This window comes from Glandiceps talaboti, chromosome 5 (genome assembly GCF_964340395.1).
Source record: "Glandiceps talaboti chromosome 5, keGlaTala1.1, whole genome shotgun sequence".
In the NCBI taxonomy this organism is placed as follows: domain Eukaryota; kingdom Metazoa; phylum Hemichordata; class Enteropneusta; family Spengelidae; genus Glandiceps; species Glandiceps talaboti.
In genome coordinates, this window is record NC_135553.1 from 20,316,710 (window position 1) to 20,339,448 (window position 22,739).

General features: G+C 36.5%; 3 protein-coding genes across 3 annotated transcripts in view; 1 reads left to right on the forward strand and 2 right to left on the reverse strand.

Moving 5' to 3' along the window:
- Nucleotides 1-10,862, forward strand: part of LOC144434979 (cholesterol transporter ABCA5-like) — a 57,760-nt gene extending 46,898 nt beyond the window's left edge. Inside the window, exons 30-33 of the mRNA XM_078123510.1 lie at nt 1,933-2,049; nt 4,117-4,376; nt 5,794-5,849; nt 6,303-10,862. Coding sequence (XP_077979636.1) covers nt 1,933-2,049; nt 4,117-4,376; nt 5,794-5,849; nt 6,303-6,437 — 568 coding nt within the window. The 3' untranslated portion in view covers nt 6,438-10,862. The remainder of the gene's footprint in view (nt 1-1,932; nt 2,050-4,116; nt 4,377-5,793; nt 5,850-6,302) is intronic.
- Nucleotides 10,863-11,449: 587 nt separating this feature from the next.
- Nucleotides 11,450-12,580, reverse strand: LOC144435468 (solute carrier family 35 member G1-like). The gene has a single exon (XM_078124062.1). It carries the CDS (start codon nt 12,578-12,580, stop codon nt 11,450-11,452), a length of 1,131 nt encoding a protein of 376 aa, XP_077980188.1.
- A 6,953-nt stretch (nt 12,581-19,533) lies between these two features.
- LOC144435177 (LITAF domain-containing protein-like) overlaps nt 19,534-22,739 on the reverse strand; it is a 6,437-nt gene continuing 3,231 nt past the window's right edge. Inside the window, exons 2-3 of the mRNA XM_078123749.1 lie at nt 22,596-22,739; nt 19,534-21,740 (exon numbers count right to left, since the gene is read on the reverse strand). The exon at nt 22,596-22,739 is cut by the window's right edge and continues 79 nt beyond it. Coding sequence (XP_077979875.1) covers nt 21,635-21,740; nt 22,596-22,739 — 250 coding nt within the window. The 3' untranslated portion in view covers nt 19,534-21,634. The remainder of the gene's footprint in view (nt 21,741-22,595) is intronic.

Here is a 22,739-nt window from a genome sequence, read left to right on the forward strand (position 1 = left end):
AGGATGTGTTCTCTCCCCCATGTTGTATTCCCTTGTTACACATGATTGTACTCCAAGTGTCGATAGCTCCATGATCGTCAAATTTGCAGATGACACTACCGTCACTGGCTTTATAAAGAATAACAATGAGAGTGCATACCGAGAACAAGTAAGTCAGCTGGTTGGATGGTGTGGTGAAAATAACTTAGAATTGAATGTTGACAAGACCAAGGAAATTATTGTAGACTTTAGAAAACACAGTACGGAACACATTCCACTATCGGTTCACGGTAAACAGGTCGAGATTGTTGAAGTGTTTAAGTTTCTTGGTACACTTATTTCAGATGATCTTAAGTGGGGAATGCATGTAGATAACGTCGTAAAGAAAGCCCGTCAGCGTCTTTTCTTTCTCCGTCGCCTAAAGAGTTTCGGTGTCAGCAAAACGATCATGGTCAAATTTTACCGTGCAGTAGTCGAAAGTATTCTCACATTCTCGTTCACTGTCTGGTATTGCAATATTACTAGTAGAGACCATGATAAGCTAAACAGTGTTGTTAAAACCGCGTCTTCAATTATTGGGGCAGACCTTCCTTCCCTTGAATCACTCTTTATCGATCGCACAATGAGGAAATCAAAATCAATAATCAAAGATGAATTTCACCCTGCACACAATATGTTTGAATTACTGCCTTCTGGGTCACGGTATAGATCAATTAAATCACGTACAAATCGTTTCAGTAAAAGTTTCTACCCCACGGCCATACGCACACTAAACAGAGCATGATATACAGTTTTTAGCAGGTCTTTAGATCAGAACATTTTTTTAGTCACTGCCTTTTTATTTGTGTCTGTCATTGTATTATATCCTAGTTTTTGTATCTTTTGTGTTTTGACTGCGAAACCACACCGACTTCCATTGTAAACTTTTTAAGTTTATATGTGGCAATAAAGTTATTATTATCTGTAGGTTTTGCTGGTTATCTTTTATTTCTATGTATATTGGTTTCGGGGTCCATGTTTGTAGGTGTTCGTCACCTGTGTGGACTACCTGACTTTCGTCAGAGTTAGATAAATGAAAAAAAAATAACCAATATTTTATTAAACGTATTATGAAGAAAACTTGCATCCTTTTTTGTGAATTCAATACCATGGAGTCATGATGGGTGAATGGTTAGCGTGACTGGCTTGGAATCTACAGGTTGCAGGTTCGAGCCCTGTCGCTGCCTGCTGTTTGTTTCTGAGTGGCTAAAGTCCTTGGGCAAGATTTGAACCACGACTGTGCTTCAGTCAACCCAGCTGTATAATTGGGGACCTGGTAGGATGTAGGTTGCAATGTGAAGGCTTTAATCCTATGCGCTTAAATGGCTGCAATGGATTGTATGCTCCCCGGGGAGTTGAGGAAGACTAAAGGGCCGTTGTGCCGTTCTGATCCGAGCCAGGGGTAATAATTGTAAAGCGCTTTGAGCACGGTGTGGGAAAGCGCTATATAAAAACCGAACATTATTATTATATTATTATTGTATGGCGTCCGAACTCTTGTCAGAATTTTACCACGAATGCAGTGTGTCATTGAAATACCATTCACATTCAAGTTCACCATGACTACCCCTCCTCATACTACACTTCCAGTACTATGTAAAGCATTCTAGTTTGACCCTCTATCAGGAGGTCAAATTTATTACAGGTATAGTACAGAAAATTCAAAGTAACAATACTATACTCAGTCTGTTAGTTCGACAGAGACAACACATATCACATATTACATATTACCTAGACTGTTAAGATACGTCGCATTGTTCCGCCCTCACCGGCCTCCTCTCCTTTGGTGGACTGATGTGTGAGGGCGCCCCGTCACAGCATGTACCTTACAGGCTACATGTTTCCATGATTTCTTATCAAATAATTAAGGGGCAAGAAAGTGAATATTTTTCTTCATTTTTCCCACCAATACAGGGATACTATAACTGCCAGTTTTGTTGGTGAGAGAGGGGCTATTTTAACCACTCACTCCATGGAAGAAGCTGATGCTGTGTGTTCCAGAGTTGGGATCATGACACTTGGACAACTGAGGTAATGCCATGGATTCACTATAAATAATCTTAACTTTTAAGGATGAAATAAAGCTTCATATAAAAGTGTAAAAGAGAGTATAGTTTGTACATGGCTTAGTGTGTGTGCTTGGTGTAATAATCTCAAAGGGAGTATAGTTTGTACATGGCTTAGTGTGTGTGCTTGGTGTGATAATCTCAAAGAGAGTATAGTTTGTACATGGCTTAGTGTGTGTGCTTGGTGTGATAATCTCAAAGAGAGTATAGTTTGTACATGGCTTAGTGTGTGTGCTTGGTGTGATAATCTCAAAGAGAGTATAGTTTGTACATGGCTTAGTGTGTGTGCTTGGTGTGATAATCTCAAAGAGAGTATACTTAGTCCCCGCCAGACGAAGTCCGGGATGGGGACTTATGGATTGGGTTCCGTCTGTCCGTCCGTCCGTCTGCAGCCGTTTCTTGGAGATGCCTGGACCGTTTATTTTCAAACTTGGTACAGGGGTAACATACAATGGTATACATATGCACGTCAATTTGTTTCATGATACGATCCAATATGGCCGCCTAGCAGCATTTTTGTTTTTCTATGTCCAAAGCCGTAACTCAGACATGCTTGAACAGATCTCATTCCGAAAGTTGGTATTAGGACAGTGTTCTATGACATACATGTGCATATCCATTTTCGTCGTGATACGATCCCCCATACCCGACCCATCCTTTATTGTTGTAGGCATGTTCCATGTCCAACAAGCAGACACAACATATCTAAATCTCTTTGATTTAGGTTCACAAGTGTTGTTGCGTGATCAGAGTAGTGATAATTCCTTAAAACCCAATCATAGCGGGGAGTATGTCATTCTCAATGACTTGTTTGTACATGGCTTTAATAGTGTGTGTGCTTGATGTGATAATCTCCAAGAAGGTAAGAAATACAGCAAATTGTTGCTGTAACTGATGCCTTGGTAATTATAATTTTAGAGATGTTTGAATTAATAGATAAGACGAGAAGAATGGACAAGGTCAATAAACAGTGCATTATACATACAGCTAAAGGAGTGAAAACTAGCCAGGGAAAGAAAGAAAAAAAGTTTTATATCACCACAAAAATCAGTCAATTGATCAATATCACACAAAGTAACTTTTATTTCACCACAAAAACTAATCATTCAATGAATCAATCATTCAATCCAATAATCAATCAATCAATCAATCAATCATTTGACTGATCAATCAATCAATCAATCAATCAATTACATGCCTTCTGGTTCATGTGTTTTAAAAAGTTGACCGATTCAAAACCAAGCTTTCACTCAAGATTTATATTTGTCACAACACCATCTATGGATAATATTGACTACTAATTAATAGATACAAATTCAATGTCTTTTTATAATGACTGACCAATTATTATGGAATATGTATTTGGTTACTTGATAAAAATATTATCCCAAAAAATTATCCTAGTTGCAACTCTTGCAGCTTTAACATGCAAATGTTTGACAATGAATTTTGAGGGTGAGGCTTACTGAATCAGTTCTAACTGTTAACAACACAAGCGAGTTGGTTTTGAGGGCTTGGAGATAGGATAACAGCTACTGATGTAACACAGCAGCACAGTAAACAGACTAAGGCCGAAAAAAAAAATTGTTTCTGATCAGCACGTGTATCACATAAATACCCTCGCATCGGTCTTTTTGTGTGTGTGTGTCCAGCCCATGCAGTCTGCAGAGGTGGGGGAGAAACACAAAATTAACCTTCCTTACTTCAGTGAAGACAGCTGGAGAACCAATCATGAACAAGCAAATGACATCTGCCCCACATACACACTTACTCTAAAGTACTAGATAAAAAGAACAGGAACTGCCATAAATAGTAGATTGAGTGACAGCTTTGTTGAGAATATAAAAAAAATATTGCATCATCGCACCATTTTAGACAGCCTGTCCTGACCAGAAACAATTCTTTCTTCTTTTTTGGCCTAATAGAACTATTAAATTTCAAGCAAACGTTTGATGTATTTGATGTGTTTTCCAACCACCAAAAATCATCAGCAAATAAGTTACAACTCTTCATTTGATGGTTTTGATTATAGATGCGTTGGGTCAACTCAACATCTAAAGGACAAATATGGCGGTGGTTACGTCTTAGAAGTCAAGCTGAAAGTAGCTGCTGGCAGTGATGATGCTGCTGAAGAAACTGAACTAGCAGAGAAAGTTAGAGTCTTACAAGAATTCGTTATGGAATTATTTCCTCCTGCTCAAGTCATGGAAAAATTCAATGAACGAATCTTGTATAAGATTCCTCAAGACGATGTGAGTTCATTGGCTGCAGTCTTCTCTGCATTGGAGAAAGGTAATATTAGTCATGGGTGTGTTAGCGCCCTCATGTTGTAGAGTGCCCAGTGCTTTTGTTTAAACAAAATGTTCAACCCTTTACAGGCACATGGTTCCAACCTGAGACACAGTTTTGAACAAAGTAAAATACTTACGTTTTAAATGAACCTCCTCTAGTGTCATATTTATGTGCCTTGAAAATCTTATAGGCTGAATTTAAAAAATAGTGTGTTTCTGATAACCTGATCGACCGTAGTTTAAGCCTCTGACTCTAAACATGTTTTTAAAGCATTTTAAAACAAAAAGATAAGAAATTCTTTGTCTTCTTGACTTTCATGCATGTCTGTTTTCTTTCCCCAGCATTTTTGTGTATATATTTCATCAAACTATCACAGAAGGGGTATTCTGACCAACATTTTGTTTGTTCTGGAGTCGGAACACAAATATAAGAACAATCAAAAAGATAAAATAAAATGAAATAAATTCCTAACCTACCTACCCTATTTTCTGAGGCATGTTATCGGAAACACACAATTCTTTTTTTCGCCGAGTATAGAATCTCCCTTGAATGTAGATAGGTTTACACATTGCTGTTTCTCTGTGATCCTGATATCAATAAAGAAAATTTAGGTCCATCCCAAAAATTATGTCATTGAATTGTTAGCTTAGTTTGACTACAGTGCCTGCACGTATGCAATGTTGATAATGATGGTTAAATACGTTTCTGATTAGTAGAGTATATAAAATAACTCTGGAACAGATGTTCAGATCCTTTAACACTAAGGTCAAGAAAAAAAATGATGTGCAATGACCGTCAAGAAGACAAAGAATTTTGTGTCTGTTTGTTTTTAAAAGTTTTAAAAAATGTTAAAAGTCGGTTGGGTTATCCAAAACACAAACTTTTTTAAGTTTGCCTAATGGCACATCATGTACAGGCATTAAGGGTACTCACTAGACAGGGTAACAGGTGTTTTCAATGTCTGCCCTGTGTGTTCTTAATCTGGTGTGTGTTCCTAAAAAGCTCTAGAAGATGGACCTGAAGATATTTTTTCTGAATTTTTGTTCTTATTTTTGAGTTATTTGCTGAAGCAGATCATGATAGCCCAGTGATTAAACCCTTCCACACAGTGTGACAGTTTGTTGACAAACAAATAAACGGTATCTACCTCCTTAGTGATTGTTTACACATGGACATCAATCATACACCATACCATCAACAACATTTTAGGGAAAATTTGATAAAGAATGCAAATGACAGACTGACCATTCTTTTATTTTGTTCTTTGTTTTGTAAATAACAACAATGAAACAAGCATAATGATATTCTATATTACAGAGACTGTAAATATGATTTCCAAGTCTTGCTACCATTGAAGGTAGAGTTTTAAAATGTCATTGTGCTCACACACAAATTTTTGTTACTTTTCTCAAAACAGGGAAAGCAAGTCTTGGTATAGAAGAGTACAGTTTCAGCCAATCCACTCTGGAGCAGGTGAGTATCACATGATTATCTAAGTATCTAAACATCATTCTATACATGCAAGTAGAAATGATTTGTTAGAGAAGGTATGATAATGATGGATAGCAAGATGTTCCACTGTTACTTACATACCCCTTTTTGTAGTGGACATGTGCAAACATTGCCACAAATAGGCGTGTTACTTGTACCATTATATGATGTTAGTGGTGGGAGGGGGAACAGAATTGTTCACTCTCTTTTGTCAGAAATTGTTGTAAGTTTTTCTGCATGAGCAGAAAATTATTCAGGATAGAACGAATGGTTTGGGTGTAACTAACACTCCAAATCGATTTGTGATATTATATCCAATCCGTGATGGTAGACACTTTACAAACACTTGACTTATCACCATGACAACAGTAAATTTTGTAATAGCACCTTGTTTCATTTCATTTCATGAATACTTCTCTTTTACCTATTTCACAGGTATTCTTAGGATTTGCCAAGGCACAGGAGGAAGAGGACGGATTAGACGCTGCTGATAGAGCAAACCTGACCAGACAGAAGAGTATGAAAGAAAATGCAGATGTTGCTGCCACTGCAGATCCTTCTCCATGCTAATAACGTGCTATTTGAAAGGAATCACTGTGTGAAGCAAGTATTGGCATCATGGTGTTAGTTGTAAGCCACGATAGCTGGATCCTAACTTTAAAATTTAATTATTTTTTTTTGCATATTTATAAGTAAAATATAGACTGTATGGTACATCGTGTTGCTCCACCCGCACCGGCTCCACTGTCATGGTGTTGACTGATGTGTGAGGGCGCCCCATCACGTTGTACCTTACCTTACAGACTAAGGTAATACCAAAGTCATGTAAAATGCTGTGATACCTTCTAACAATCCAAAAACACATAAGTACAACCAAGATCAGGGTTGCAATGGAAAGTGTAGTCTACCCAACATCATTAGAATTCAAACAACCTTTAGTTTTTCCCTTTGAAAACGCCGCTCACTTAGTGCAAGGGTGCCGACTTTTTGAGTCTGCAGTTTTTTTTGGAGACAGTCATTGCAACATTGTATTACTATAATTGATAACGTTTATACTTTAGTCAAAACAAATCTTGATATAAAATCTCCACTCATGGTCTGTTTATTAAACACAACAACCTTGTAGAGGTTGGGTGAGTTATTAGTGAACACATGAGAGTGATACATTGTAACTTACTTGTCTCATAATTATTGATACATGTGTAAGCTATTGTCAATGACAGTACAGTTCCACTATAGGTAGTTTATTTGCATTTCCAGACATCCGGCCCATTTACAAAGAAGTTACACTTCGAAGTCAAGACTATTAATTACATAATATACAAAAGCTGAAGTACAACAGAAATGTATAAATAAAACTAAATGATTTCAAATAAAGTGTTTATGTATACACAGTACAGACTCAGTAGTAATTAGACAAAATCTCTTTACAATTAGTTACAATGTTACATAGACTACACTTTCCACTCAACCCTGATCTTGGTTGTATTATACTATTATACGTATTTATGATCTTCCTAAAATGCAGACCCTAGATTTGATAGTCACCAGAATATTACTCCAATGAGATCATGTCAACAAGCTGAGACAGAAACAAAATAGAAGTGACCATTTTAGTAATGAATGTTGATATACACTCATAATGGAATGGCTCAGTCTATTGGAAAACCCATGTAGCATTTATTTGTGTAGACGGCCAGTGTACTTTTTAGTGACTTGCAGTGTTTACACTTATCTTGTTGATTACAGGGTGATTACATCAGAATCACCAAGACACTGCTATCACCTATATTTGTGTAATCTATTTGTGTGTCTGTCTTAGCTAGTTGAAATAAAGAATACTGCAGTTGTACTACCAAAGTGGTCAACAGGCAAGTAATCCAACCGAAGTGTGCCAAACTAGATAGAAGGGTTCTCAAAATACAGCAACCCTGGCTTTATATTACAGTAGTTGTAACATGTATGGTGTGATGATCACTTGATGTAACTTGCCATTATCTGAGAAGGAGCGAATGAGGTGTGCTAGCGCCCTCATGCGGTCAGGTGCCCAGTGCTTTTGTTTAAGCAAAGTTAGTTTATTGAAAAGATGTATGGAAATTTATTAATGGGAAAGTAAAAGGTGGCCAAAGTTTACTCCTTCCAAAGATACCTCAGCTATCATCTATCAATAACAAGATCTTTGCTATCAATAAGCATGTCTTCGGAAAAATGGATGAACACAGTATTGTAAAATGTAAAAACAACTGTGAGATTCACATTACATCTATTGCGAATCTGGCAGCATTAATCCCACAGAATTAACCAAACATAATATGCTACACTTTGATGCACGTCTGACTAACATTGTTACCATGTTTGTCAAATGTGTATAGCTATATTTGCAATGGGTGTATCTATCACCACAGCAGTGTACCCTCTAAATCCAAATTTTATTGAGCGGGGTCAAAATGATAAAAACTGGCATTTCTTGTGAGTCACCACATAGTAAGAGATAGGGGAAATACCAATTTCAGTGGGGCACTAGAAATTATGTGCATCAGTGGTGTGTCAGATTGGGTTAGAGGGCATACTGGACTAAAGTCTCTTGCCTTACAGCCATCTACTTCCATGTGTTCAAATCTCGTCTGATTTTATAGTAGGCTAATTAGTCAAGTCTTTTCTAAGGTTTTGTTGTAATTTGTACAAAATTCACATTCTTCCTAAAGGTGCTTCAAGTGTATTTACCTGTTGTGTATCTATCATATATTTTTATACATATACCCACAGTTATATAGATATATATTAACCCGCTAATTAAACATATCAATGAGCTGATTGGCCCTTAATTGAATTATTTGCATGATCAAAAGTTTAACTTGACCACCCAAGTGAGTCTTAAAACTCACAGCTTTTCACATTCTTGGAGTGGAATCAAGATGGCGGCTTGCAATTTGTAAATTTTAGTCATCTTTAAGCCATGTTTTTCTTAGCTTTTCTTACTGATAGTGCAATATAAAATTGGAAACTAAAGACTGATATAAAAGTCCACATTCAGATACAAAAAGAGTGTACCAGTAAACACCTTTCTCATAATTGATGCAAACCAGGGAATGGTCCTAGCTCCTACTCAGCGTAGCCCAGAAACCATCTCCCTACACCGATTTCCAATTCCAGCCAAATGTTTCGAGACTAGATAGTCAACCATTCTCATACTCCTATGCAGCAATATCCCATAATCTATAGATTTGGGATATCACTGCATAGGAGTATGGGAAATGGTCAACATCATATACTAGTACCTAAGATGCATCATAATGTTTTATAAAAATGATTTGACTATAAAAAAAATATGGGTCATTCAGAAATGTAAATGAGTACACACAACTTAAATAATGTAAGTGAATTCCAGAACAGAACACAAAGGCAAGTTGTTCAGTAGCTTGGATGTCTACATAATACATATCAGTATATAAAGTTGAAAACTGAATGTGACACGTAAACCAAACAGAACATTGGTTGAAGTCATCTTTGTTGGGTCCTGCAATACACACTTATTAGGACTAAGCTGTGACTTTTAAGCAAGCAATGTAAGCTTGACTTCACATTAGTCATCCAGATTTCCATACCCATTTTCATAGGTATTGAGACTTCATACAGCCAGTCTGTAATTCTTGGTCATAAAACCTAAAAGTATGTATTCATAAAGCCATACACCACAAAACAACCACCAAGCCCTTCTGCCCAGTGAGTCAGCAATGATTTCCATTTACATAATTATATCCCTCCTGGTATACAACTATTATTGTGAGCTTGTAATTCCGAGGAATCGATATTGTATAGATGTTTTGATGGATAGATGTTTTATATCACAATTTGATCAAGAGATGTTAATTTATGTAAAAGGGACTCCAATACTTACAAGAAAATAACACTTGTAATTAGTCCATATCCCAAAAAAATTAAGTCATTGATTATCTTATGTGACTGTTTATGATACTGTTATAATTGTATATAATTATGTAGCTTTAGGTCTCAATGTTATATTTATATTATTTTCACTCATTCATGTTTCATGTTCATACATGTTTTTTAATCAAAAACCAATTTTAAGATGTAAAATTCATAGATTTTAAAATCATGTCGTTGAGTAATTTGTACATTTTATAATGAAATATATACATTTTAGTCATATTTATATATGACAACTGTTGTGTCTTCAGTTGGACAGGATGTTTACATTTTCATGTAAACTTATTTGTAGATGGTACCTGGTGTACTTCATAGTGAAAGTGTACTTTTGGATACATATATTACATGAAGGTGTTGACATGGCAACTGATAGTGATGTATTTGTAGTAAGGCAAAATTAAATAAAATATGTTTGTTTACGTTAACATGACTTCGAAAAAAACAGGGTAGATTGGTGCATGGGATTTTTTTTTTCATTTTTGTGGGTTGAGAAATTACCTCGACCCATCGCCAAGATATGCACTGGTCACAATACTTATGTGATAGTTTGATGAGATGTAAAATAAGTAAAATGAAGAGAATTATATGTGAAGTAGATAACACAATAGATTGTATAGTATGAATTCGACTTGCATTTTTTGAAAGACTCGTTTCTCTGGAATGGGATTTAAAAAAAAAAAAATTGACCAAAGATACTTTAGCAAGAAAATTTACACATAAAGAGAAGTAAATTCTAGTTTTTTGGATTTAAAAAAGTTTAGGGTCGATGGCATAAACTGAAGTCGGTTACCGTAAACACATACATATTTTATTTGGCCTAAGCATGAACAAACAGAGGTTGAATACTAGAAGAGGCTGAGAATGTAGATAGTGTAGTGTATTAACATTAATTTATACCAGATGACAACTCCAGAATCTACTTTACATAATCTATTTACTTCATTCTTTATGTGCCAGTATTTTGAACATGATATTTATACATTCGAGATTGTCGCAAATGAATTTATGTAAATTTTACTGTTTTTGCATGATAAATGATGTAATAAAGTATACCTGTATTTTAAAACTGTGCTAGCTGCAACTGGAGTATTATTTTTTTCCGATCAGAAAACCTGCAATCCATTCATTGAAAATTGTTATAATACCAGTAATTAGACATTGTGCATGTTTAATTAGGTGTTGATTTTTATCCATAAGTTGTGTAGTAACAGGCTGAAATTGCGATCATTGTTGAGGGCGCTGATTTTAGTGTACGGATCAAATTGTACCGTATTTTTTTGCGTACAGCTACCTGCGCAAATACATTTACCCACAGGTGATTCAATACTGTTTAGTGTATGATATATTATGAGTAAGTGAATTTTATCTAACAAAACATTTTCAAAAAACAACCATCCATCCAATGTGTAACATCTCTTTTCAATAGCATGGGTTCTTGGGACTAAAGAGTGCTCATTACATTTTTAAAAGATTAATTTTAAAATTTCAGATCTTTCAGCCTGACCTCAAAGGAGGGTCATATACTTTTGGACCACATATTAGAAGGGCGCCATCACTTTTTCACCACAAAAAATATTCTCCAGCAATTCCCCTCTTGTTCAGTCTCTTAAATGTCCAAATGTATTTGTATAAAATCAATCTCTATTTTGAAGACTCCCAAATTTAGGTGCATTTTCCTCTCCATCACTGAATTCCTGCAAGACTGCTTCCCGTTCAGTGTCATCTTCCTTCGAATGGCTTCTCCATTTGATGATAACAACAATAGCAGAGCTGCATATTATGAGGACAGCTCCAGTAATCTGCAGAGCGCCTGGTTTAACTGCAAACATCGTTGCTTGGTAGATGTACGTTGTAACTAATTCAATGTTCAAAATCATTGAAACTGTAGCTGCTGCTTCGACTTTGAAACTTCGGTAGAATGCATACAGAGCAACGTTCTCCACTGTGACGTAAAGTAGTAGTGTTACGATCAATTTCGATCCCATTAACCACATAGGGCGATCCGAGGTGGCATATAGAAATATAGTGGAAAGGAGTAGTCCTACGGAGGAATCGTATACCAGTCGACATGAAACTGTAAAACTATCCTTTAGAGATCTCGCCAAAATGTAACAGAGTGAAAAAGAAACGCCACATCCGACAGCCAGGGAAAAGCCCACCGCTTTATTGTACGTAGGACACGGTGTCCAATGCTGGTCGGGATCTGAATCGGGGTAATCTTCTTCAGACCTGAGAAAAACGGGCCCGGCAACTACAACAACACCTGCTACGTTGAAAAGCGTTACAACAATTTCAACCAATGACCACCTTTCGTGCAAAAATACAAGGGCTGCCAACGCCGTCAGTACGGGTACAAGGCCACGAACAACCGCAATTACATCCCCAAATGGTAGTAACTTGAACGCATAATACACGAAAGTTAGCGCAAGCCAGCGAAAGAATCCCATACAGAGCAGTATTATGATGTTCCTGGCTCCTATGATTAACACGTTATTGTTTCGAAGGAGGCAAATAGATAGCGCAATTACCAATATCGATAGGTACGCCAGGAAAAGGATCTGGAAAGCTGATATTCCACGAATTTCAACTGCAGTTACCAAAGTTGTGGCTGTGGAAAATAGTACACCAGTGACCAGCGCAAGCAAAATGCCCTGTAGTTCTTTCAATTTTCCCAGACACGGGGAACCAATGCCACGGTCTTCTCGATGGCCACCACTATTCGAAATTGGAGAAGAGTTTCCATTTCTGTCACCATTCGCCAACATGGTTGTTTTTTATCCGACAACTGTCACCATAAGACCACAATCGGAGCATACGTTGGATATCTTCAAGTAGTGTTCGCCTATCGTCTTCAATATAGCTGCAGGATTTATAGCAAGCTATATATAGTGTTCGGCGTTTTCTACACACGAAAGGGAAATAAATAAATCGCCTTTACCTGAGTGTATAAACTTACATTTTTGAAATAATGAAGGATATAAGCTTCAAAGCAAAAAATGGTGTTATGCTATTTCTGCATCCAACTTAACCCAGCCCCAGGACAGTAACATGACTGTATATTCGACTTTCATCCAATGAAGGGTTTGGAATTTGCTGAATTTGCAACTTCTGTCAATCACAGGAAGGAACGATGTGTATCAACATATTATGCCCATATTAATCACAACCCTTTCCAACGACAAAGGCACTCGCGGGCTAAGCTTTTTATTGTGCATTAAAACTTCCTTTTTTGACGAAACTTCTCAAGATAAGGAAGGCTTCAGTATTTACAAGGGGGGAGGGCCGGAGGAATGGGGGGGGTCACATTTTACAAACCTGTTCTTGGGGGAGGGTCATATTTTGCATTACAATGTTTGGGGGAGGGTCACATTTTACAATCCGTAGTTTTGTGATCAAATTGAAGATTCAATTATTGTCAATTTGTTTTGTGTGTGTTTTGAGATGTAAAAGTGAGATGAGCACTCAACATTTATTTTTACGAGTACTTTACACGCCAAAATACAAAAATAAAAATGCATATATTGTAAGAAAATTGTTTGATAAAACGATGCATTTTGTTGAGTGTACCATCTCATGAAGTTTGTTAAAATATGATGTTGATGATGCCCCCTGTAAATACTGAAGGCTCCCTAAACGTATGCATACCCATCCATGCATGCATGCATGCATGCATGCATACATACATACATACATACATACATACATACACACACAGATACATACATACATACATACATACATACATACATACATACATACATACATACATACATACACTATCATAGTTTATGTGAACGTGTCATAATACTCTTTTGAAAAAAGTAGTGACGATTGTTTAACAGTTCCATGTGTTACTTGTAGCTCTTCATTGTATGGTAAAACCAAATCCTGCGTCTAATCCCATCCCCGGTTTATTACACATCTACACATAAATATGAAAGGGAGTTCCCAAAATGAAATATGTCGACAAATTTACAATTTTTGGGCAGCATTGAAACAGTCGATATCAAAACCTCTTCTAGAAATCAAAATGCGTTTTTGTGTATTTTGATAAAATAATACACGAATGGGTGACATCTATTCTCAGATCATTTTAACAGAGAGTTGACTGATATCAAAAGATGTTTGTCCAAGCTTTAAACAGTTTACAAACATATGAACATTACAAACTAAAATACTCACCACCATGAATGCAATATTAGGCCAATTTTAAGTAATGTGGGTAAACCTGAACGTCATTGTCACTGACCGCAACAAAATATGAGAGAGTTTTAAATGCACGATGTTGTAACATCTGCTCTCTGCCTAGCGCATCACAAAATGTGGAGTGATGATGTAATGTATTTTTAGTTTTATAATGATGATTATTGTTATGGTAATATTTTTTTTTAAATTAATAACAACAACGACAACGTAAGATCACGAGAATATCAAACGATATCCAGTTTGAATTGAACCAGATGTAAACTGAATACCATCCAACATTTAAGCAAGCCTTTTTTTACAATTATTCCTAAATGCATTGTCGGAGCTACCATACATGATATTTCTTAATTATATTAATTATGGAAATCATTATTATTGAAAGCCACATCAACGATTAAGCTATATTGTATTGGATATTTGTGCTATATTATCACCAATGCATGTACCCAATTATGAATAAATTTGAAACTGTCATCCCTTTTACAAAAAATATAATCATGCAAATGACCCATTAGAAAGTAAAGCGACAATAACACATTTTATGGGGCATGCGCACTTTGTTATTGCCTATGTATATACCGAATTACATTAAATTTGAAGCTTACATATTTATTACCTAATTACCGAAATTCAATTATGAAAATAGCTATTCATATTCATTAGATGCTAAGGGATCTGTCGTTTTCTTCGGCCTGGGGCGGTCGATGAGTTAGTGTGGAGGGGGAAAGTTTAAAAAAATTTAAAGGGGGAGAGAAGTCATTGTGTTGTGGATTGTGATGGAAGAACAATATAATTGCATGACCGTGTCTGAACCTTGTTGTTAATGTTACCCAAGAAACATGCACCATCATTTTAGTGTTGCTATGCCACATGTGCAGTTTCTTAGCAACATGGAGACTATATGTCCTAACTACCCATGTTGTTATTGTTGCCATACACACCATCAATGAATTGGTTGTTGCCATGTGCGTGATATTGTTGCTTGGTAAATATATGTTCACTTTTAAAGATATATTCTCTTGCCAACCAATTCTGTTGTTACCTTTGCAATGTGCACCACTGCACCATTTGACAGTTGCTACGGGTGTAGTCTTGTTTGCTATGCAAATATGGGATCATTTCTTACATATTTATCAGCATGCCCACCTATCACGGTTTTTATCTTTGCAATAGACACCATCATTTGACTGTTGCTAACAGATAGAGTGGTCTTGTTGCTATTCATATTTCCATACATTTTTGAATGTTTATTCATATGCCTACCCATCCCTGTATTTGACTTTACAATGTACACCAACGTTATACTGGTGCTATGGTCGTGGTCACAGGCATATGTGCATAATTTTTGGAATGTTCATTCACTTGTTTGCCCTCACAATGATGTTGTCATCTTTGAAACTACCACCACTTGGCTGTTGCTATGGGCATGGTTTTGTTTTGACCAAAAATACCAAAACATATTGGTTACAACTAGAAAATGAACGGTATCAACTTGGAATGAACAAGTCTGAATAGACTCGAGCTCCCCCAAGGAACACACACCAAATATCAAAGCAACCAATGGTTTCAGAGAAGAAGTCGAAAATATCATTTTCGAAATAAAAGTTGAAAAACTTGGCACATGACGGACAACTGATGACAGACAACAGGTGACGATGGAGAATCAACTAACCCTTAAGCTCCGATCCGCTCAGCTGTTGTTGACAGCGGAGCGAAAAAAAGTGCACGGAATTTAAAATTTGGTGGTGATGCAACATTACTTTATATTTTATTTTGTAAAAATAAAGTGTGGGTCATTCAGAGACGGTCCTAATTGTCATGGAAAGAGTTTTCAACAAGGACAATGTTAAATTTGATGCAAGAGATACCACTTTTGATCAAAAGACCACTGTGAGGCCTGAATAGTGAAACACCTATAGCTGTGTAGCAAAGTTTACCTTTTCACACGTGCACCCCTTTTACACTCCTTTATTTTGCAATGTGCTGTCTTTTATTTACAGTTAGCTATTAAGTTGTTCTCATATATGCTGACCTGCTGATCCACTGTGAACAGGGGGAAAGCTAGTCAGAAGTTTTGGAAACACTTCAATTGAGTGAAGTATTGTTGAGACTATCCAGTTTTCATTTGTGTGTGGGTTTATTTATTTATTTATTTTTATTTTTATTTACACAGCCGTCTATCTTCTAAAATTTGGTATTCTGGCTATTTTACTTTCATTTCATGTATGAACAAGATGAACAGTCTGTGAAACATCTACAAGTAAAGTTCGATATCTGGCTATGTATGGGATATGTCTGGTCAAGCCCCGAACGTTCCTATGTAGTTGTTGCATTGGGGGCACGTGTGGATAGCGTCTTTATACTCATCAACACATAATGGTAGGTAACAGCATCTGAAAAGTGCATTAAGAGTGGGATTTTTTTGTTATATGTTGTAGGAAAAGTTTGATTGTGATTTAAAAGGGGAACACCACTCCAGGAAATGAATGTATTTTCATAAACTTTGGTTTCTGAAGAGTCATTTCATGACTAAGTGTTATGACTATTCAATGGAAATATTCATGTCTGCTGAGACCCATGAAACAAAGGTGTATAGGCGAAGGAACAATTGAGTTGACAAAAAGTTTCTATTTAGCTTTTCATGACATTCGAATGAAATTTATATGATATGAAATCATGAATTGACTCTCCAGAACTCAAAATTTAGGAAAATGCATGCCTTTATTTTACTGCATTGGCGTTCCCCTTTAATTTTGCTCATCAGATAATTCATTGTACAAAATGTAGTGTATTATCAATACAATACAACACAATACAATATATATTCATTATCCAAACATGGGCAATTCTTTGCACGACAGTAGATAATAAAACCATACATGAAAAATATTTAAAACATGGTCACAATAATACGATGGCCCATAAGTGACATGACAAAACGCCAGGAAATATGCACTGAGTAGATGAATAATGCATGTCAAAGTCAAAAAAAGGGAAGAAAACGTACCCAAGAAAAGCGAAGAGTATACAGATCAGCCAGGCGTACTTTTCAGTTTTGTGTTCTATGTGTGTTACAATTTTCTCCTTGCAGTGAGGACAAATGATGCTCATTGGTTGTGGTCCACATGTCGTTTGACATGTTCCTTCTTGCTGTGCACGTGGTTTGCGCTCCATAATCCCTGGCTGTATCATTCATTGACAAATGGGGATACGCATCCACAGCCTACAGGTGCACAGCTAGAGTCGGCTGCCCTTCTTTCGTTGGTGCTGGTGGTTGTGTAGTAAGAAATAATAATTAATAGTACGCTGTTAGGACGAGGTTCTAGTAGTTGAGATAACTGTGGCCGTGAGCTTTGTGGGATTATTAGGTTCCTCCAGAATTAGAAATCATATGGTAACTCTTTAGGCATGCACAACTTATGAATATCAAGTTTATAAGGAAAATACAAGCGTAGTTAACTCTTACAGATTTTTCACGGCTATTTTAAGTATGATTTTTATAGAGGAAAAACATTTGTTAGAATTATTCGTATGTATGTATGTATGTATGTATGTATGTATGTATGTATGTATGTATGTATGTGTATATGTATGTGTATGTATGTATGTATGTATGTATGTATGTATGTATGTATGTATGCATGTGTGTATGTATGTATGTATGTATGTATGTATGTGTGTGTGTGTGTATGTATGTATGTATGTATGTATGTATGTATGTATGTATGTATGTATGTTATGTTATGTATAAATTATCAATGATAGAAGTGATATCTTGTAGCATTGAAAACATCAAGTTAAGTTTTATGGCTGAAATGTATCTGATACAATTAAACTGGTCTGACTAGTTACACAAGGGCTCCCACACAGTAGGCTGTCCTTGGCCGTAGTTAACTATTACGGATTTTACACGGCTATTTTAAGTACGATTTTAATAGAGAAAAAGTCACAGAATTATCCAGAATCGTGTTAATGATATATGTAGGTAAAAAGTGTGTTTTTATTCTGGTTAATTTTACGCGAGTGTACATGTATGCGCGTTTTTTTGTTTGTTTGTTTGTTTGTTTGTTTGTTTGTTTGTTTGTTTATCTCTGTCTGTTTTGGTGGTTGTGTGTGGGGGGGGTCAAGGAGTGTTGTAAACCTCTGGAATGATTATCTGATTGTTCAGTGCGATTGCCAAGTTCGAAACTGTTACAGGGTTCATGTGAATTTAGCCTCTCTTCTTCTTCTTTTTTCTTTTTTTTTTTGGGGGGGGGTCGTATTTTTTAAAACTACACTAACTGCAACTGGGAATTTTTTTGTCAACCAATGATATAGTCACTAAAACTTAACCAATTACTTGTCTGTTTATTCTAAGTTGTCAATACCATCCGTAGGTATAGAGTAGTGACTGACTTTTGAATCTGTCGCCACGTGAAAACGAACTGCACTAGCTGTAACCAGAATATCATTTTTCGATCAGACAACCGCAATATATTCACTAAAAAGTATTGAAATACCAATAATTAGACATTGTACATGTTAAACTAATGGTCCAGAAATAGGACAGAAACAGGTTGAATTGAACTCATGATCACCGTTGAGGGCGCTGATTTTCGTGTGCGCACCTAAAACCAATTTGATTTGGTTTATCCTGTGTATCATGTATTATTATAATCTTTATTGCAGGAAAAACACAGACACAATACAACAATATAAAATTATTGACACGTTAACAGATCCAACTGCAAAAGAAAAACGGAGAGGGGGGGTCGCACAGGTGATGCAGTACTTTTTAGCGTGTATTATCATATGTCACGTATATTACGAGCAAGATATTTTTTACAAAATTTGTTGTCAACATTCCAGGTGCAGATGATGCAACTTTAAAGTCATTAGATATTATAATCGAAACGCCATTTTCTGTTCTTTCGCTGATATTGGACTGAAAATTTACACAGTAACATCTAGGGCTTGAAAGTTGCAACGATTATTCTAGAGAAATAAGTTATTATACTGTAATATTCCAATCAGAAAGAAGTGTATACTGTACCTTGATCTATCTGCGGATAATCCTGGATAACATGCACGTACACTTTTTTTTCAAAGAAATTGTTGTGAAAACCTCGGTAAATACAATAAAATCTTTTCCTGTTTCAGCAAATGAATGTTCCACTGTAGTGACGCATATATAGACGTGGTCGACAATCGAATTTACCCATGATGCAATAGAACGCAACCGCGCATGAATCGTTTCGGTTACGTGGTTATGGCCGCCATATTCTAATTATCGTATTTACATAAATAGTACAATATGAAAATATAACTGCAAAATAAGTTGTAAAAATTACATATACCTTTGTTAACAGTCGCCAAGGCGACGGATCAAGCGTAAGCATACATTTCTCCTTCACCAATATATCACGATTATTGATTCATCATTGCCAAACTTTGATGCTCCTACATTTAACAACAGACTCAGAAATTGTGAAAGTACAAAGTGTTAGAAAATTTTATTAGATATATACGGTAGACGAAAACTCAAACAGCTCAGAATATCTAATAAAATTCTTTCATAACCGATTCTATTTGGAAACCAATAAAATGTTGTTTTACTCAATATATATATAAAAGAATCTGTATGTAAATGATCATAGTGGAAACAGTAATATTTAATGAAACAGGCCCTAAATGATGGACAAAATTACCATGGCAACATCTTTAGAAATAATAGTTGGCGATTATTCCTCCGAGCATGTTGATGTTATACAGGTGCCGTGTGAAAACTAAATAATATTATCGAGATTTTATAAATGACTTTTCTTTTCTGTCCAAAACCCGACAGTGATAAGATCAGTGAATCGTCGTAAATCCAACATACCTCTTTACGGTAATGTTGACACCGGTTCTTTAAACAGAAACATCACTGTTTTTAGTCTCGGTTACCCAGACTCTCACGGTGCACCGCTGAGGCTCTTCTACGAGACCACCCGGCTCGAGCTTTCGCTTGGGGAGGTCTCGCGGGCCAGAGCCCCCAGCGGCGAGAGTCTGGGTAAGTGAGACTGTACTGTTTTGCGTACGCGTGTGATCCATGATCGACTATAGTGCATTTAGTGACATAATATTGGTTCATTTGCTCAGCTTTAACGAATATGAAGTCTATACATTTTTGTACACGTACGCATGCTCCCGTCAGGGAACGGTAAATTTCAGTCCAAGGGGTCGTATGTCAAAATGCACTGTATACATTATTTACAAGTAGTGAATGCAGATAAGGAGATATTTACAAAATACAGATAAAAAAATAAATTTGTGCACATAGTCATGGTCACCTAGACTCTCATCGATAGGGTGGAACTTTGGATCCCATTGCAACGATGACAGTCTGAGTAACCGACATTACGGTGTGAGTCTCTAAAAATAATCATGATGGAAGTCCATAGAAATTTTACATTGCAAAATACATGTCAAATAACGTCTGAACAAATTCTGTGTGGACGGATAGTCTCCGTTACCCAGCTTCACCGCTGGCTCACTTCAATGGTTGTGGGTGGTGGCTGAAGTCAGAGAGTCTAGGAAACCGAGATTTTGTGGGCAGACTACAAATTAATTAAATCAAGTTCTAAAAGAAAATACTTGTTTACATTTAACAAATAAATTCACACTCGTGCGATACCTACTATACAGCTAATTAGTCTAATTAGCCATCAGACTATGTTAATTATTTCAATGAGTGTTGTCCTGATATATATGATTAAACAACTATGGCTTATTATGAATATTCATCAGTCTCACATCACACGAGTTCAAAGTTCGAGTAAGAAAGTCGTATTAGTTCAAATATAAAATAGCTACACTGCCGAGACGTTATAATTAAGATCTTTCTTGATTATTTTCATTTCATGAGCAAAGCTAATCAAATTCCCTTTGCCGAGTAAATTGAGCGTGTGCTATCGCAGGCTCGGTTACCCAACCTCACCGCTGATGGCTCACTTCATCATGGTCGAGCGAGACGGTGGAGAGCACAGGGGCACGTATTATTGCTTAGATTGCCGCCCTGGATTGCCGTTTTCTTCGGAAAATATCTGACGAATCCTGCTGTATCAGGATGTATCTATACTAGTAGAAATATTTTTTCTGTCTTTCCCTTACAGGTAGGAATATATAGACAAAAGGTTGCTATATTTAGTCTGCAGACCAGGAAAACAACAATCTAAGAAATATTACACACCCCTACGGTGGAGAGTCTGGATCCGGGGTCTGGCTACCGAGACTACGAAGGGACAGATGTATAAGTACTTGTACGTCACAAAAGGTATCAAAGTTCCTATTTACTGTGAGTACGATGGGTTGTTGTTGTTGTTGTTGTTGTTGTTGTCGTCGTCGTCGTCGTTGTTGTTGTTGTTGTTGTTGTTGTTTGTCTGTCTGTCTGTCTGTCTGTCTGTTTGTTTGTTTGTTTGTTTGTTTGTTTGTTTGTGTGTTTGTTGGTGTTTTGGGGAGGGTGGGGGATGAATTGAAAAGCGTGAGAGAAAGATCCTCCTCGACCAGTTCAATCAGAATCCGATTAATATTTACAAGATGCTGTACTTTGTCTTTGCTAATGGTACGCATCAGTTTTCTTCGGTCTTCTTCGGTTACATTCGGGAATATGTTCCGAGGTGGTTGTTACAGCTTGGACATTTGTGTACAGCATCCTTACAGCTGTCCATACAGAATGGGATGAAACAGCAACACCAAGCTCTAAAAAAAAGTTTAATGATTTAAAAAGAAAACCAAATTAGAATTCAAAATGAAAGTACTGGTAGGTGAAATGTCGCACACACACATATCCTCACACACAAACACACACGCACAAGCACACGCACACACACACACACACACACACACACACACACACACCGCCAAATGGCTGATGCATGTCCATGTAGAGTACATATCGAGCTTCACAATTGATGTAGAGTCATGCAGAGCAGCCGTCTGCAGCTGGTTAATTGCCTATGAAAGTAAATCACGGTATGGCACAGTATGGTACAAGACACTGAGTCGTGGCATGGCACCCTCGTCAGTGAAATGGTTCACCCTTTTAATACAATGAACTGACTATTGCAGCCTTAGATAATATCTCATTTGACACGAAAATATTTAATTCAAAACTGATCGAAATATAATATTCCTTAGGCAAAATAAAAGAAATAACGTGTTTCCGATAACGCGACCGATTCTAGTTTTAAGCATTGACTCTATAAATTTTTGACATGCCACGCCAAAAGATAAAATTATGACAAATTACTTATATTTCCCTGTAGATTTTCTTGCCAAAGTATCTTTGGTTACATTTTTTAAACCCAGTCTATAAAAGCACAGTCTGCATATTGTGTTTATCTACTTCTTAATCGCATAATTGTCTTCATTTATTTCTTACACACTTCATCAACTGTTACAGGAAATATTGTGACCAACGAGTACCTTGTCTTTGGACCGAAGTACTCTTTTTTTTTAAAATGTAAAAATCCTGACCTACCTAGTACTATATTTTCTGAAGTCATGTTATCGGAAAGAAATATTTCTTTTGTATTTTTGCCTGTGTACACATACCCGACAAACCATAGGAAGAAACAAATGAGCCAAGCCATAGTACCAACTTCAAAGTAAACACTTGAGACGATTTGCTGCCGACAATGAGGACACGTCATGCTAACGGGACTACTTCCAAAATTGACAACATTTACCATCGTCATA